A 19156-nucleotide genomic window follows, 5' to 3' on the forward strand; every position below is an offset into this window, starting at 1 on the left:
GAAATCCGGGTAGGTGTCAAGGCGCAGGCACGGTATGATTGAGGAATACAGATCGTGTACATCTAGTTGGTTGACTGGATTTGAGGTCCGCAGACACTGCGGTTTCGAATAGAGAATATCTGTGAAGATGTCACAGGAACAGTCATCCAACATCTTAATTGCCCAACGGTTATTAACTCCATCAAGTTCCGTCTAGCTAAACAGGAAATCGCTTTTTGTTTTGTTTTACAGGTCCGTGGAGGTGCATGAAGAACTACTCGTTGAATCAGCGGCAGGATGTTTCACGTGATATTGCTTGGAGTCGTGCTAGCATGCGGCGGCCTGGCTACGTCAATGACACCGTGCTTGCGAGTGGTTTCCGAGAAGAACCTACTACTTCATTCACAGGGGCTGCTTCCTTTGGATGACTGCTCAGCTCGCGATCTCACGGCGTTTCCAGTGATCTCACCTAGCGAAAGGCGAAGTGTAACACGTTTGTAAGTATACAAGAACGCGCTTTGGATAGTTGTATGTGGCTTCCAAACGGGGCGACACAGTTATCATCAATGGTGTGGTCTATATGGCCACATATATGCATACATCAATCCCAGTCATCGCCTCAATCTGTCAATGATGTGATCTTTGTGAAGGCAGACGAGTGATATGTACCAGGAGAGACTGTTCGTCTTAGGTCTCCAGTAATCAAACGTTACACGCTACAGAACATCTTTCTAAGATAACGCCTTTCTCGATATCGAGAGAAAGGCCAAATGTTAGCGCAAGTGCACAGGATGATTTGCGGTATTTGACTGAAACGGAGAAAATACATCTTGAGGTTTGAATTCCCCAACATAGCCTTGTGTGGGCACTTCCTTGAGGATTCTAATACTTGTCAAGGAGCATCATGCCCTTTTCTGACAAATGTGCACATGTCTCCATGATGTATGTACGTGTTTGCAAGACTTAGGTTCAGTTTGGTTGGCATTTTCGGAATGTAAATGACATCCATTCCCCAAAAAGAATCATTTTAAGCGATTCCCATTCTGGAATGACCAAACTGGGACCAAGCAAACGGATTATTTTGACCAAGCAAACGGGCAAGAGTGATTCCTAGGGATTCCCTTTCTGAAATGCGACCAATCAACCAAACGCAAACTTCCTCATCGGAGTGTACACAACTCAATGATCCGAAATGTTGTCTTTGTTTTCTGCAGGCGGCTGGAAAATAGCCAACTCTTCATCGATGATACCAATACCTTCCAGCACTTTAGCTCATTGGAGTGGGTGTAAGTTGAATTGCCCAGCAACTACTACACTGTCTGCCAACAATACGGGTATTTATGCAATTTAGAATGCCCTTTTCAAGGTTCCATGGCCAAGAGGGCAGCTTCCCCGTGAAGTTAGACCAGTCGATCGGGCTCGAGTCTATAATAGTATTATACAAAGTAACTTCGTACAAAATACCTACAGTCTATTCATTGGAAACTGGCAACCTAACTTTTTGATGTATCCTGCACATAGTTGTAGATATCGTGAAAACAACAGTACTAGTACATCCTGCATTGTGTGACCCTTGCAATTACTCCTTGCAACATTAAGGCCAGGCAAGTTCGAGAACCGGAAATAGAAATTCAGCCAGGTTTTACCAAATTGGGACAGGTATGCCATGGCGATATTTGTGGAGAAGCAGATCCCAAACCCAGATTTTTGAGATTTTAAGTGGGTTTTTGATCCTCAATTTGGCCCAAATCGGATTTTCAAAAGCCGGCGTGACAGTTTCCAATGAATGGACTGTAAGGATCTATCTCTCTCGCTGTCTCTCTCTCTCTCTCTGTCTATCTCCCTCTCTCTCTCTCTCTCTCTCTCTCTCTCTCTCTCTCTCTCTCTCTCTCTCTCTCTCTCTCTCTCTCTTTCTCTCTCCTTCACTCACTCTCTCTTCCTCTCTCTCTCTATTTCTCTCTCTCTCTCTCTCTCTCTCTCTCTCTCTCTCCCTTTCTCTGTCTCACTCTCTGTCTCCTCTGTTTCTTAGTCTCTCCTTCTGTCTGTCCCTCTCTGTCTGTCTGTATCTCTTTATCTGTTCGTCTGTCTGTCTCTCTCGCTCTCTTTTTCTCTCTGTATCTCTCGCTCTATTTCTCTGTATGTATCTCTCGCCTCCAGCTATACAATCTCTTCTCTCCTGTCCCGCATTCCCTGGTACATAATAATAAAAATAATAATCTATCTCTCGTTTCTCTCTATCTCCCTGTCCAAGCTAGCTTAAGCAGGTTAATCTCATTTTAATTGAATACTCGTTTTTCATATTGCATTCAGGAATCTGTCAAGGAACATCATTCCCACTTTGAATGACGGATTGCTCGATCCCATAACGTACCTAAGAAACCTGTAAGTATGGTTTGTTTGTTAGTGTTTATTTGAATTCGGATAGCTCAACAGTACAGAAGTACAACTACAAAGAGTACCGAATAGAAGGCCCCGAGAACGGGAAACCAAAAAGAAAAAAAGCGTTTCCTCTAGTGGTTTTATTGAAAGTGTATCTCGCTTTATAGGGTACCTCACTTCAAACTCTCCAACTACGGTCTCTTCGCTGCATATGTTCACTTCACTTCCAAAAAAAACAAATAATATTAGATATAAATTGAATGCACCAAATTTTCGGGCATGGCCCATCTTCAGGGTGAAAAAGAAAACCATTCAATGGAGTCTGCGAGTGCTTAGAAAAGTGTATCTCGCTGTTATTTCTAACACCTTTCTATTTACAGTACTTAAACTTCAGTTTCTTTGGTTGTATCCTTAGTTCCGTATTTTTTTCGCACTGATGATAGGAACAAGAAAATAAATTATGGGTTTTCAATAATATTTTTGTTATAATATACACAGTAAATACATGTCAAACAAGTAACGTAGTTGCGTGATGTCTGCGTGAGTGATCGATGTTCCAAATACACATGTGACCAGGACGCAAACCTGCAAGAACACAGATATAAACACTCAGCCAGGCTGCTCCCAAAATAATACTCTCAGATGTTGATAGCATTTTTAAATGTCATCAAAACCTGTGCTTCCATCTAGACCATCTAGACCTACGTTACGCGTGTGCGGTTTTGCGCAATTTTATTGTATACGTAGGGAATTGTTTCGTGGATTGGTATGTCTCTGCATGATTGCCATTTGGCATCTGACAGAGATGCCTGGCAGTCACACTGTGCATCTACTGCTTACACAGCTGCATAATGCCGTTTATTATTTTAATTTTATTTTTAGTATACTAAATGTGGAAGAGAAAAGGACATATGGATACGAGTTAAGAGTAACTCTCCATCACTGTAACATGATACTATATACAGTCAGAAAGTGCAATAACTAGGCACAAAACTGACAGAGTACTGAAACATTCGACGTCCTGACACCTAGCTTCAACACATCTCCAGAGCGCTAACCGTAGCGCTACGGAGATGTGTTGAAGCTAGGTGTCAGGACGTCGAATGTTTCAGTACTCTGTCAGTTTTGTGCCTAGTTATTGCACTTTCTGACTGTATAATAGTATCCAGTTACAGTGATGGAGAGTTACTCTTAACTCGTATCCATATGTCCTTTTCTCTTCCACATTTATTTATGGCTCAACATCTGAGTTTCAAATTTAGTATACTAGTATTATTTTTTCGGCAACGCAGATGATGATGATGATGATGATGATGATGATGATGAGGGAATTATTGACATGATGTTTGCTCTGATTGACCTTTCATGTTCTGTACAGTGATGTGTCCAACTGTTTGATACGAACTATTGCACCAAGTGCCTTTGCCAAGAATACCCGTCTGTTATACTTGTAAGTATGCTGTGCCTTTCCCCCAGGAGACAAATGCAATCAACATGAATGTTGTGATCCAAAGAAAGATTTAAATCAGCCTATTCCATTAGCTTGTATACATTCCGTGTGGGGATATAATTTTCACATCGACTTGAGCCGTCATGAATGCTGTCGGGAGCCGGAAAACCTCCTGAGTCATTTTCACAACTAGCTGCACAAACACAACTAAGATATAGATGTGGTGAAGTGAAAACAACATCGAAACTCTACTTCAAGAGGTAGTTTTTTTACCGAAGTGCGCCGTTCTTGTACCCAGACTTTTACACGATTTCCTCTCCATTCAGAGCATCATATCTTTTATTGAATTCGTATGTTATTTTAACTCTGTTAGCGTCCTTGATAGACCTTGACCCTTGGGGTATCCATTGGATAAAAGCACCAAAAAATGAAAAGAAATAGGAAAGGACCAATAGGTTACGAGTAACGCCCTCAACGAGTTTTGCCTTTCGTCTTTCTGAGGATTAATGCTATTGGCTCAACATCCGAGTTTATATGTTTGATACGATGATCCAATATCAATTTAATTGTGTTTCTTACAGGGATATGAACTTCAACCAACTCGATATTCTACCCCAAAACGTGTTTGGAAGCCTACCTTTCCGTGCGTAAGTGCTATCTGCATGCGAGTAGAATGTGTGAGCTATTCCGTCCATGCTTGTAGGTACATGTACATGTGCGCTTACAAGGGCTGCGTTCGTTTTTAGCTACCTGGTAGAGTAGAGCAGAGTCACTCTGCCGATAGTGGTAGATGGTAGAGGCAAGTGTACGAACGCTGTTCTACCAGATCTAGTAGTTTACACGATGTGTACGCGAAATGTTTCCTTTTTGTATGGAGTAGTGTACAAATCCTTGATCTTGTTGGAAATCCCGTAGCTCTACCACCTTCTACCGGATTCTACCAACTTTTTCCCTGTAGAGTCGGTAGAGGAAAGTAGAATCTACCTTTTTGAGTAGAGTGTTTTTTCAAAAAACGAACACCTCTACCGAAAGCAGTAGTTTCTACCCAAATCTGTAGATCAAAAACGAACGCCCCCTTTGGCCTCGACCAAATATGTTAAAAAAAGAGCATATTACGCTCGTCGCATAACAGCGAAAACGTCCATAATATGCCAACGGCTTAGCAAGATATGCAAACAGATATGCCAAAATATGCTCGACTTTTTTCAGAAAGTGCAGATCATTTCAGTAAAATTACACCCTTATCGATGGGCTGGTTGGCGATCGGTTCCAGTTCTCGTACACTTTGAAACATCGTACAGCTATGCATATGCTTGACCCTTGCCTACTGTAGTTGCATTTCAGTGCCATTCCAAATTCATCCAAAAAAGGCATTTCTGAACGCATTTTTGTCCATAATATGAATGTTTTGTCCTCATTTTCTTCAGAACATTGAATTATATGCTGGCTTCATTCCAATATTCCCTTTGTCGCTCAATGTGCCATAGCCATAATGAACTGTCTCACAAAATATGCGGAAATATGCGCAAGCATTTTAGGTCCTGGATTAGCGCTCACATGTTTGCATGTGCTTACGGGTGTATGCAACGCAATTTCAACATGGTGTTGGTGAAAGGGGCGTGATAGAAAATGTTTTCAGGAATACCGCCTGTATTTGATTCTCAATCCATGTTGTGGTTAGATCATAGAAGACAGGTGTAGTTCAGCGCTTGTCAGTGACATTTTACAGACATCACTAGATTCCCAGGCCCGGACTGACATACAAGAGTGATCCTCCCTTCCGCATTCCTTTTTTCTTCTTTTTTATTTTGTATTTTTACGGATGCATGTATTTATGACTGGGAGATACATGTCTAGCACACTTCGTGAACAAACGAGAGTTCTCATTGTCGTTGCCGTCTCTTCACTCTCCACCACTGACTACTAGCATCAATAGCATAATATGCCTCAATACTTTGACAAGTATTGCTAGACAACTTGTTCCATTCTCAACCTCAGGAATCTTGTTTGGCTCGGAGCGTGTCTGTAAAATAGCACAATGTTTCTTTCCTGTTTGTGCAGACACATAGATCTCCTAGGCAATCCGCTTGTGACCGACTACAGACTCTGCTCGGCACTCTACAGCTATAAGGCATTTGTGTACCGTCTAGAGAGTGATATACAGCAGAAATTCGGACAACCCGGTCTCGTTCACACTCCGGGTACGTATTACTTCTGTCGCGTCTGTGCGTATGGGACGGATATATCCGTCAGGAATGATACTGTGCATGCTGAGGTAGCCTAACCTTCTACATCAGATGCACTACTAGCAAATGCACTCTTGCTACTATTATTAGGTGACGTTTAAGGGGTGTTCGTTTTTGATCTACAGGTTTGGGTAGAAACTACTTCTTTGGGTAGAGGACTAGAGGTGTTGTTTTTAAAAAAAAAAATCTTCTCTGAAAGGTAGATTCTACTTTCCTCTACCGGCTCTACTAGGGAAAAGTTGGTAGAATCCGGTAGAACTTGGTAGAGCCACGGGATTTATACACAACTCCATCCAAAAAAGGAACATTTCACGTACATATCGTGTAAACAACTAACCCCCAAATCCTGTAGAACAGCGTTCGTGTACTTGCCTCTATCTTCTATCTCTATCGGTAGAGTGACTCTACTCTACTCTACCAGGTAGCTAAAAACGAATGCAGCCGAACAGACAAGGAAGCATATCAGGGGTTCTATGGACTATGTTATTTTTTTCATTACTACGGCAGAGTCTTCTGTACTGCTGGACATTGATTGCAGGAAATATGGGCTTTGGAATTGATGAATTTGCATGGTCTTCAATTCTTATCTCCTTGTGCGTCCAGTCACGCTCCAATGTGTTGGACGTTGCTATAGCTGGAGACCGCCCTACCTGAATATTTGCCCTGACGCATTCTGCAAGGGCATTCTCGGCCAACACAGATGCTACTCTATAGATGCAGGTAAGAGTAGAGGGCTGGGATAGCAAGGTCTGAATATAGTAAAACCTGGTGTAAGCGATCTTTGGTTTTAGCGACCACCTGTTCTTAACGACCACCTTTCCATACGCGGACAATTCTACGCGGACACTATGGGACCTGGTTCTAAAGACCACTTGAGTTTAACGACCGTTCTTGCTTGCACCGTGGGGTGGTCGCTTAAACCAGGTTTTACTATAACTCAGACCAACAATGCACGATCACGCTGGTCTTGTCTGATGTGCGCCAGCAATCTCACAACCCTTAGCCGCTGAACTGTAAAACCAATTGTCAGCATTTCGACTATGCACGTCTTGGGCGAATTTGTCGCTGCCATGGCAAGACCATTGGTTACAGGCAACGTGTACGAAGTCAATAACACATTTTTCCAACCTTCTTCTTGAAGATTCGTTTCAAGCACATCCGTATAACAAAGAACACGCTGTGCAGTATAGCATACGCGAGCAGTACTAATATTCTAGGTGTTTAGTCACAACTTTAGTGTGCATTTGCTTAGCGTGTTACCTGCCAAATGGCTTGTTGATAACAAATGCCTGGTCCCATAGCTCAGATGGTTAGAGCATTGCCCATGACAAGGTTGTTCCCGGGTTCGAGTCCTGGTGGGTCCGGCTTTCAGTTCACTCCCCGGACTCATCCTTTGAAGTTGAAGTTCGCCAAATCCTTTCAAATTGATAAAGAAACGGATTTTTCTGATCCTTCCTTTGTTTCCCCATGCAGAAAACTCCTTGACTGAAACATGCAACGAGACTGGAAATGTTCTCACCATGGCGAGCAGCAAAGAGCAAACCTACTGGCAAGCGAGGGCAGCCTGCTCTAAACTAAACGGCACCTTACCAACCCAGTCCGACTTCCAGAACGGCTGCGTCAATCGGCTGTTGACTAAAGTTCGCCAACAGTTTAGCCTCAACTACTTTCCCGTCGCGTGGCTGGGACAGACGCACGGAGGTCAACCTGGGGTCGGTAGCAATGGGCAACCCTATCCGCCGGCCACATATAACCTGTACTATATGTGCAGTATCCCGAGGAATCTTTGCGACTCTGCTAAAACACCGGAGATGGGAAATCCGGGAACTGCTGCACAACCTGGTACGTAATAGTGTGGATGAAAATAATTCTTTTTCACCGCATCATGATGAATTACTTCTACAAATTGTCACTAATTGGAAACCATTGATCCGACATATGAGCCAGAGCACGCGAAAAGGGTGCTTAGCCTCAAATGTTGGAAATTGGGTTTTTTAGTGCACCATATACCTGCAAGCTTCACAAATCATTTAAAAAAATTAGTCAAAAACTCCCAGTAAAACCTAAGTTACAAGCATTTGTGTTGGTTGCGGTCTGGCGGTTGCAAACACAAAAGCACGCCTGCCACGCTAGTTGCAACAGATGTAACGGAGAATCATTCTGGACAGTATTTTGTCATGGTTTGCCATCTAGCACCAAAGAGCCATGTAAGTATCAGGTAAGAAGCATCTCTAGACCAAACACTTCACACAATTTGTAGTGTTTACGACATTATTAGTGAGGACTGGCTAATCCCGGCCAGAATATCAATGTGCCGCAAAAGGCAAATCCAGCAATGCATGATACACATGCAATGGTGGTACACAGTCAGTAAATTACTCGTAGTATTAAGAGAAAAAGGGAGATTAAATTTCAGATAAGCAAATCTGATTGATTGAGAGAGAAAATTTAAGTTCACAGTGGTGGTGGTGCTGGGCAAACTTCATCCTGCCACTGGTCAGCTACATACGGGCGGATTTCCTTGTACAAGTAAGTTTGGCGCTCTCTTGACATGCCACCCGGGGGTAGAACATTCGGAAGGCCAGCAGCTTGCACTTGTTCAGCTGTGGTCTTGAGGATGGCAACAGGAGTAAAGTTATCATCAACCAACTTCTTTACATTGACGATGCCAGGTGTTTCACACGAGAACAGGAAATGATGCTGCTTGCTTACTTGCGGGATTGGTCGGAATAAACCCTCAAAGAACGTGTCCCACTCGTACAATACTAGGCCAGATCCTGGAATTCTTTGAGCAGCGTTACAAATGCTGCTGCTGTTGACAACATCACACAGCTGACCCATGGTGTAGCAATCTGCTCTCCTGTACCGCTGCTTCAAAAGACCAAACATACAATCCACCAAACAACGTGTGTGACCTGTGATCATGAAGGAGAGAGAGATTTTCTTGTGGAGGCCGGTGAGACATCTCCATGCAAGATAGGCCATGATAGTTCTGTTTTTGTTCTGGCCTGCGCAGTTGTCGGCGTGAAGTACACACTCTTCTTCATGCAGGCCATGTACTTGAAAGTAGTGGTGTAGCAGAGATGCGACGGTGTTCGGATTGTGTGAACGTTTACCATCACAGCCAATTGTGTCTGTCTCATCTAGACGGTAGTTAATCTGTCGTGGTTGGGCCTCACAGCATACACCAAAGAGCTGCACTTTCCGAGGGGGTTTGTAATAGAGAGGACCTTCCTGTTGGGTAGGAACACGTTTTGCGCGAAATCAAACGTATAATGAATCTTCCTTTTGATTGCCACTCCAGAATCTAGCTCAGCTTTGGCATCCAGTGTGGCCTCCTTGTAATGCTCTCTCTCCCTCTGCGCAGTGTTCACATGGTCTGCCAAATCCTTGCAAGCCTGAAGCTTCTCATTCTCACCGAACGCCGTTGTCACCTTTCGGCGTAGAGCTTCACAGGTTGAACACACATCGGTTCTCGGTGTCATGAACTTTATGCTAGGCAGACACTGGTGCCAAATTGCACGCATGCTGGACGCCGAGATGGTCTTATACCCTCCGGATTCACACACTGCCAGATACTTAGCGTGAACGGCTTTGTACGTCAAATATGCAGGGAGAAACACTGGCGGTGTATCAGCACGACCACGTAACGGCGCTGGATGTGGTATACCGAAGTCCTGAGCGAACGCTGATATAAATTCCACACATCGTTTCACATCGGCGAAATGGAGGGCATTGTGGGGACGGCGATGAGTATTGCCATGTGTCCTGGGCTCAATACCATGCTCCTCAAAGTGCTTGCGCAAGTTGTCCATGCGCTTTGTGCCGATGTTGAATACATGACGGAACGCAGTGACGCACACCGGCAGACCTTGAAACGAGTACACAAATTTTTGTCTTTTCCTCTTCCCAGGCTGGTCAGTGTGGGCAGTGTGCTGCGCAGAGGACGACAAAAGCCCAAGAATGAAATATCGCTCTCAGGCTTCTCAAGCTCTTGCATCGAAAGAATGGACGCTTGAATGTCAGCAGCGCTAAATTTCTCCAAACAATTCTGTTTGCAACAATCTTTTACAGCAGCTGCAGCCCTACCCGATCTCTCTTTGGTGCGTCCATGGAGCTATGAAGCCGAGACCTCTGGTCGGGCCCCACCAGGGCCACCACCACACTCCCTTCTTCACCCCAGTGTCTGGAACTATGTGGATTTTTGTAGAAACAAACGCAGGGCACGAGACATGCCATTTTTTTGCCTTCCTCCAAAGCACCTATATGTAGGACCCTCATTATATTCTGGCGCAATCAATTCATACTACTGCACGTCATTAAAAAATTAATAATTTTGCTCAGGTCAATAGCAGCAACATATTAGGAGAAGAAAGGGTGAGAGGGGTGGCCAATTTTTGAAATACTGTATTCTGCAAACCTCTTTTAAAGATGTCTGGTGCAATTCTAAAACGAAGCGAGAAAAGGAACGGACGTTGTGTAGTTCTGAATTTGCAAATTTTCTTCGTTTTCGTTGTCCAGAACCGAATTTGTGTAAGCGGCAGTGCAACACTTGGAGCCCGTCCTACGACAAAGCATGTCCAGATGCTCTTTGCCAAGGAACTGTGGAAAGTCACCAATGTCAGACGATTAACTCCAGTAAGTGCTAGAGTTGGATGGGCATCTGTGCCCGCGTGGTGTCGGCACCCTAGTTTTTGTCTTCTTTTCGCATACTAGTATATTTTTTCTGAAACTGTTGTGGTCTATTCGAAGTGGCTTATGCGAACACTTTTGGGTGGTTTGCATGATTTGCGTGCCCATTAATGCAGCTGCAGGCCATGCTGATGTCTACAAGCACATAACAATAATAATAATTATTATTATAAGTACTAGGTTGATCATTATGGGTGCGTGAGCAATCTGACAAAAAAAACTTCTGCACCATCAGGACTTGTTCGTTTGACAGCATGAAACAAGGTGGAGGGTACTGTGTTCGGAAACAGTGACCGTACTAGAACCAATCACGGATATAACAAGGTTTACCTAATAATAGTATTGAACTAGTATTGGGATAATTATAATTATAACTTCAGGACTTGTACCTGACTCAATAGTGTGTGACCATTACGCGCACAGCGCTGTGTCTGCTGAATTTCGCCTGAACCCAGTGCACGATATCTGATGGTTACCAAAAAAAGGTGTTAGCCGGCCACACATTTTGTGAACCACAACCGTTTCTGCCGGATGAATAATGCTACTTCTTACAAAATCGAACGAACTTCACCGTTTGGTAAAAATTAATGGTACTCTAGCACACTATACATGAAATGCCCGAACGGATCGGAAGTAAACTTTTTTTTGCTAAGGAGACTTTCATTCCCAGCGAATCCCCTTTTTCGGCGGTCAAAACGAGCAGTGTGTTTGTTTGTTTGTTTGTATTTATTTTGATTCGCAAATTCAAAGTTTCAAACGGTATTATGCAATTGTGGGCATTAACTATTATTCACTTTTTCAGCTCAATCACCCATAAGCCCTTAACTGTGGAAGATAATGCGTGCGCATGGGGCTACTGGATAAGATCGTAAGATCTGTTCTTTTCCAACACAAATACATATATTTGTCTGTGTATTTTCCCCGCTTGCTTTGTAACATAGATCACTTTTTTACTGAAACATGTCCCATAACTGGGAGCCATCTCACTATGATGAGCAGCAATGAGAGCACATTCTGGGAGGCAACGGCTTTCTGCACTAATATAAACGGTGCCTTACCAACCCGGTCGGACTTCCAGTCTGGCTGCGTACAGCAGCTGTTGGCCAAGATCCGCCGGCAGCTAAACGTGGGTTACACTCCAGTCGTGTGGCTGGGACCGCTGGATTCGTACGGAACCGCATACGCCAGCGACCAGAACTCCTATGCACCAGCAGGCCGGAGACTTTACATCATGTGCAGTATACTGAGGCAGAAAACACCCACAACAGTAACTCCTGGACTACATGCGACCCCAGGTATGTATGCGTGTTAGTTGTGCAACTTGATGCCAAAAATGCAGCCAATGATTTATGTGCAGCAAAACAGTTTGAGCAGACTAGTACGTTGGGATTGTTTGGCCTGATCCACACTACCCTGATGCACACTACCCTGATCCACACTACCCAGATTCGCACCACCCTAACCCAACGTCCTGGGATACATGGTGCGGGCATTAAAATTATGTAGTCATTTAGGAATACTTAGAACCTTCCAAGTTGGAAGGCTGTTGGAGTGCGCATCCAAGATGTGCTAGAGTTGTTAGCCAGTTAGTTGTAGAACGTCAGTACCGTCGGTCAGTGTCGTGCAATGTTATCGCATGAGCTGATTGTTTAGTAACTGGTGGTGTTAGTGGACAGTATAGCGTAACTTGTAGTTCCTTGGTCTTTCTCTTTTGTATAAATAATAATAATAATTGTAGAAAGGAAAAGGAAATATAGATATGGGTTGAGAGTAACTCTCCATCACTGTAACCAGATACTATTATACAGTCAGAAAGTGCAACAACTAGGCACAAAACTGACAGAGTACTGAGACATTCGACGTCCTGACACCTAGCTTCAACACATCTCCGTAGCGGTAACCGACAGCCTTCCAACTTCGAAGGTTCAAGGTTATGGAAAGACCAAAGAGGGGAACTGACTGTATAATAGTATCTGGTTACAGTGGTGGAGAGTTACTCTCAACTCGTATCTAAATTTCCTTTTCCTTTCTACATTTATTATTTGCTCAACATCCGAGTTTCAAATAATAATAATAATAATTGCATGATATCAATGTGGGGTGAATCGACCAAAAGGCACTAGCAGGCATGTGCAAAAAGGCCATTGCGCATTGCCAAATATGGAAGATATGAGTAATTCATGTGAGTACATTGGGATCCGCAATGCACTGTTCAACACCCCAGACAACCATGCCCAGGTGGCTGTGTGGTGTGTTTATGGTATAAATTACGTCATTGCGCAATGGGCTTATAGAGACATTGTCCCAAGTGTAAGGCTTCGAGTAGATCGGAGGGCTGTCCTTGGTACAGGATATCAGTCGTACGTATTGATTCAGGCGCAAATTAATTTTGTTCACTACTCACAAAACGGTGCCACTCATTCCACTTAAGAGTTACATGTACACGCATGTTTAAGCATTGTCTGATTGCAACATATACAAATGTGGGCACAGGTTATGCTGTCGAGTTCACAAACCAATCAGATTTAGAACTTTAAGTTTAACCCTAGAACTACCAAAATCTCAACTAGACTATAAGTACCGGAGGCATCATAAGACTCCAATGGACTTAAACATATCTGCTTGGAATTATTATCGGCAATATGTGTAGAAACAGAAGTCCATGGGGTAAAAGGTACCTTTTAAAAGTAAGAACCAATGACAGGTGCACTATCTTGGAGACCAGCAGCTTGCATTGCGTGCAGCGAAAGGGCGACCTCTCGTCAGTTTACGGAAAAATAAAAGAGCATTTGCTTGCCATGCTCATCCTGCAAACTCTACATTTCAGTCCATTACCCAGGAAATGGCTGCTGCTTGGCCAACTTGCTGAATTTGTCTCAGCCAGGTTGTTCATTCTTTGACTGCTGTGATAAATACATTTACGAGCGAAAGGAGAAGGTGGTGTCGCTACTCATAGCAAACGAATAATTTCCGTTCGACGTCGTGTCCGGAGACAATCTTCGTGATTAAACCTCAAGTAGCAGAGTAGTTCCTGGAAACTATTTTTAGGGACTTTACTTGATTATATGGCGTCCATTCCTATCCAGCTGAAGGGCCGACGGCAGACTATTGCGGGTACAGAGGACGCCTCTTGCGTAAATTTGCGAAACCAATGCCATGATAATTATTGCCTTCACTCAAAGCAGAGTCCTCTCCAATTTTTTTGTTTTCCCTTCTACCTTGTGCCCTTGATCATGACATGGATCATATTCTGGTCAATAAATGCAAATCATGCATCTGCCCCATCTTCAAAATTGTGAATATCTCGGAAAAGCCCGCATACTTCGGAAGCAACAACCGGTTGCGCGGTTTCGCGCTTGCTTGGTGCAACACATTTTCCACTATCTACCAACTTTGCCAGAGAACCCAGCTTCATGAAGGAAGTCCTGGCCGAGTTTTGGACATTGATATTCTGTTATGTGTATGGCTCCATAGCTTTATCATCACTATTATCCCCTTGCTCCCTCGACTCCGGTCCCGTATAAGACTGATCGAGAAGCCGGAGCAATTAGTATTCACTCATCTTCATCTGGAGCATGTAACTGTGTCTGTGTTCGGTCACTTCTAATTGCTCGCGCACAGTGCTCCAGGCACTCTCCTCGCATTCATCCCCAACCTCCTGCCCAATAATTTTCAAAATCAAATGAAATTGATTGATTGATTGATTTTATTTTACTTCGCAAGTTCAAACGGGTTCCTGGCCCAGTTATATTAAAGCGAAGGATAGAATTTGCCAAATTCCTAATGAGCAACAGCATAGGCAATATTATCATAGAAGTGGAGTACTATGCGAGCGAGAATACTGAGAAGAAAGGAACATGTCAAAACCTGACGAAATGCTTTATCGGCAGCGACACTGCGCCTACTGAACATGGCTTCCGCCAGACCAACGTAAACTCAAAGGACATTCCTAGAATATTATAACTGCCCTGGCACTTCATATCGTTCTATGCTGCAGATGACAAAGTGAATCACTTTCACTTTCAACTTAGGACAAACAAATTTGTCTGTTTCGGCAGGATTCGGGATTACGATATTGCCCATAACGACACGTGAAACGTGCATATTAGCATGTCCATAATGTACAAATCACCACCTTCATGGTCCCCAATATCCTTGCTCCCAAATGTATTCCTGTTCACGTTATTCACGTGTGGTTCTAAGCCAAATTCGCCCTTTTATTGGTGCCGCGCGGTAGTTCTAGGTAGCACCCGGGCCCTGGCATTTCGGAACTGTACTAAATTTTTGAAAACACATCCCACTGCCATTAACAAAATACAAAATATTTAAAAGTCACAAAATTTGGGGAGATTCTAAACCCCCATATAACAGCAATCCCATTTCGAAATTCGCAAATGCATCATATGATGCCTCCGGTACTTCTAGGGTTAAGTTGGTGGACTCGATCGCATAACATGCGCCCACATTTTTACATGTTACATTTTTTCCCTTGGATCTTTATCTGCATTCATTGTCTAATTACTGTTCTTCCCCTCACTTTCTCTGCCTTTCAGCCTTATTACCATCCTCAGTGCCGTCATCATCTTCATCTCCGACCACACCATTACCACCAGCTCTGTCTTCGGTGTCGGCTGTACCCTCTTCATTACTGCCTGCACCCGCTACATCTCCAGCCGTACCCTCTTCATTACTGCCTGCACCCGCTACATCTCCAGCCGTACACTCTTCATTACTGCCTGCACCCGCTACATCTCCAGCCGTACCCTCTTCATTACCGCCTGGACCCGCTACATCTCCAGCCGTACCCTCTTCATTACTGCCTGCACCCGCTACATCTCCAGCCGTACCCTCTTCATTACTGCCTGCACCCGCTACATCTCCAGCCGTACCCTTTTCATTACTGCCTGCACCCGCTACATCTCCAGCCGTACCCTCTTCATTACCGCCTGCACCCGCTACATCTCCAGCCGTACCCTCTTCATTACTGCATGCACCCGCTACATCTCCAGCCGTACCCTCTTCATTACCGCCTGCACCCGCTACATCTCCAGCGCCTTTGACATCCGCCTCCTCAACCGTCACACCATATCTCCCTTTATATCTTCTGCTGTGTTCTATTTCTCTTTTCATTTTCTTCTCTTTTGATATTGTTCGTGTGTGAGTTTCAGTATTTATCTGTACTGTTGAGTTACCGAAGTTCAAATAAAAGTAAGACATGCTGAGACTGTATATCATTTTTGTCCAGGATAACTTTTAGCTTCCCCAACAACCAGTAGCCCACAAACTAAAAAACATTCTCATCATAATTTTCATATTCGCTTTCATGTTATTGGGTTCTATGCCCGTTTGAATTCGCGAATCAAAATAAATACAAACAAACAAAAGATCACCAATACAGGTGCTATGTGCTATACATAATATCAGCCGTGAAAGGTACTACTGGTAGGAAGTAGGAGATTAAGTTTGCGAGCCTAGAAGCGCTATGTGTACAGTGTGACGTGTACTTGTATTTTGCATTTTTGTATTCTTCGTTTTACTTCGCAAAGTCAAGTGGGGGTGGGGGGGGACATGGTTATGTGAAAAGTGTCAAATGGGAGGTGTGTAACGCACACCCTCTCCCTAGGTCACCATTTTCACCGGCTCTGGTCACATCTGCAACAACCTTTTGTTCTTATGGACATGTCCGTCTCCAAGGCTTCATTTCCTCTGCTCACTCACTTATTGCCGCCAAGCCCTGCTGTAGCGTTTATTACTTTAGTGGGAATAACATCCCCTGAAATGCACCTTGTGATTTTCTCATCTCTCCATATGTTCTCCAGTAAGGCCGTGTTCATAGGAATGAAAACTAAACAGCACGAAACTAGACATTTTCTTCAATTCTCCACCAGTTCTGGGTTTTCTATCAGCATCCACGTTTACAACAAGAGTACCACTACACCTACCTGGCTTGAGCTTCACCAGTCAGCACGCTGCAGACACAGGAGTCGCTTTCACGTAGCCGGAGCAGTGGTTTCTTCAACTATAAAAGACCAAGGCAAGGGGTGATCCCACGCGAATAGTAATGGAGAAGAGAGAAAGTAGACAAAGGGGGTGTGAAATCGTAACAACATGTGACGTGCACTATCAGCTGCACAGATTGGAGAGAACAACTCAAAGGTATATTAGTCCATCGGCCAAATCTCAGAAAAGGCCTCTTTCGGAGAAGGCAATGCACTGAAGCTCCAAGTAAACGCCCTTTAGCACACCAACTCATGAGACCGCAAAGAATACGAATCCGATTGTTGGACGTTGCCAATCCAGTCCAGGATAGTCGAACTGGGTCGAATACCTTCTTCCGATTTTCGTAATTTCGTCCATCATTACATCTCTCTCATCGACTTTTTTCGCGTGGCGAATGTTCTGCAGCCGCTGAGCAGAATCTACGCACGCTCGAACACTTGAAATGCCTGCAAGTTGACGGTTCGCAAGATTCTAACGAGCTTGGTGGAATCTAGTATTTTTTTCATTTTCTGGGGAATCTGAATTGAAACGATAGAAGCTCCTTTGGAGAAGACGGCGTGCCGCCGCTGTCGGATTGTCGCTACTGTGTTTCAGACTTATTTGCTTGAACGTGCTATTGAGGATGGGCAGAAGATGAAGTGACGGCTTTCTTGAACACTGACGTTTTGTCTACATTGTAGGTGAAACATCTCATCTGGCGTCTAGAACACAATTATTATGAGTTGTAAGTGCCAGCTGAGCTGATCACAAGCTGGACACCATTCGTCAGCTGGGAATTTTGCATCAAAGCTCTTGATAGCCACGATAAGCATAATTACACAGAGGTAACATTGTTTGACTCAATACGCAAGCAGGTGATACCACTAGTGGCACTACAATGTAAATGGTGAAAAATGATGCAGCAGCGAATATGTACTTCGTACAATCACGAAAAATTGTAAGGCAAGTGTTCGTGCCCGTCATAGAAGAATTTCGGCCAGGAGTACTTGTTGTCATGGCCATAAATAATACAGGACTTGAGTCTCGTGTCCGTACCATCTTCGCCAACACCCGCTTTGAACACGCTCGTTTCACTCCTTCCAGAGTTTTTGTAACATAGTAACGAATGTTCTGGCTGATTTCTACAGTACGCATTTGTTATAACCCTTCCTCTTCTCAATCTATATCTTCATGTACATGTATGTGAGACTCGATTGCATCCACAAGGCCGTAGATCATGGTAGATGCATGTAAGCACACAATGCTGGAAAAAGTAGTAGTCGACATGAGGTGCCTTCCTGCTGCACATGCACAATCATGCTGCATGCGGCAAGTTGGTAACGACGCATGACCTGTCCGCACCGCACAGCGTGAGCTTAGAAAGGAAGGAGACTTACTGACTAGTAATATCACCAGGCAGGCACAGTGGGTTGGTCAAAGGCCATGATTGAGATACGAGATGCACCTGGTTCAAGTCCTGCCTGGGAGCGATTTTTCCAGCCGTGCTGCTACCCACAGTCAACTGGGAACTTGTGGTCAGGCACAAGGGGTACATGGATGCAGCTAATGGGGTCGTCTTTGGCACTTGTGCCAGTGGTTGTGAGACTTACCCACTCACCCCCACCGTTAGGTGCTGCATCTGCCGCTAGGGTTTATCGGGTGTTAGCGGCCGTCGTGAGTTCCCTTTGGGAACGGATACGATAATTTACTTACTTTACTTAATATCACTATAGCCGTTAATAGTGTACACATAGTGCTGTTTGTGTTCCGATATCGTTTAGCCGGTATTCATGTACTAGGATCTTTATACCTGGTCACTCGATAGCCGATGCCAACTGTACTAATCTTATCCATATTGCCCGATAGCACACTGCGTCAGATCATTATGCAACAAAGGAGCTTTGGACTGAATATACGCTGAAGCAAAGTAGGTTTCAACGGTACAGCACTAGTCACAATGAAGGGAGTTACGAGGATGGTTGGGACACATAGATGGTGATTGTTAATGATTCATGCATGGTGGAAAATTACCACCAATGGTGATGATAATTTGGTGCTTTCACAACAATGACATCAGTAGGACCAGTGACACAGCCTTACTGCTCCAAGTAGGATTTAGAAGGGAGAGTAGCCTGGGTCTAAGAACAGACCGAGTCTAAGAGCAGACCGGGCCTAAGCATAAGAGCAGACTGGGTCTAAGCAAGGTAGTACATGTAATCAGCATCAGAGGGGAGCTTGCACTTCAGAAAACAGGATGATGATCACCAAACACAGAGAAGTTGGCTATTATGTGTATGCGCGTGTCACGTGCGTACATGTGTGTGTGTCTGCATGTGCGTGTGTGTGTGTGTGTGTATGTGCGCAGACGGATACCCTGATGCCGTCAGTCCTTTTTCTGCTCCTTGTCCTCACCCACTTACTGAGGTGTGGT

The 19156-nt window shown here is 44.1% G+C and overlaps 1 protein-coding gene across 1 annotated transcript; it reads left to right on the top strand.

Annotated features, from left to right (window-relative positions):
* Window positions 1–255: 255 nt before the first annotated feature.
* On the top strand, window positions 256–16095 carry LOC135820569 (uncharacterized). The gene is made up of 11 exons (XM_065333637.1): window positions 256–476; window positions 1194–1265; window positions 2290–2361; window positions 3737–3808; window positions 4390–4455; window positions 5870–6009; window positions 6658–6774; window positions 7528–7896; window positions 10576–10692; window positions 11688–12041; window positions 15300–16095. Exons 1-11 carry the CDS (start codon window positions 277–279, stop codon window positions 15905–15907), a joined length of 2187 nt encoding a protein of 728 aa, XP_065189709.1. The 5' UTR covers window positions 256–276; the 3' UTR covers window positions 15908–16095.
* Window positions 16096–19156: the final 3061 nt, after the last annotated feature.

Source organism: Sycon ciliatum, chromosome 7 (assembly GCF_964019385.1).
Source record: "Sycon ciliatum chromosome 7, ocSycCili1.1, whole genome shotgun sequence".
NCBI classification, from domain to species: Eukaryota; Metazoa; Porifera; class Calcarea; order Leucosolenida; family Sycettidae; genus Sycon; species Sycon ciliatum.

Bases quoted from the DNA above. Each gene is read 5' to 3' on its own strand.
- LOC135820569 (XM_065333637.1), top strand. From the start codon at position 277: ATGTTTCACGTGATATTGCTTGGAGTCGTGCTAGCATGCGGCGGCCTG. The intron at 1,266-2,289 runs GTAAGTTGAATT...TATTGCATTCAG, and splicing joins TTTAGCTCATTGGAGTGGGT to GAATCTGTCAAGGAACATCA. The intron at 2,362-3,736 runs GTAAGTATGGTT...TGTTCTGTACAG, and splicing joins ATAACGTACCTAAGAAACCT to TGATGTGTCCAACTGTTTGA.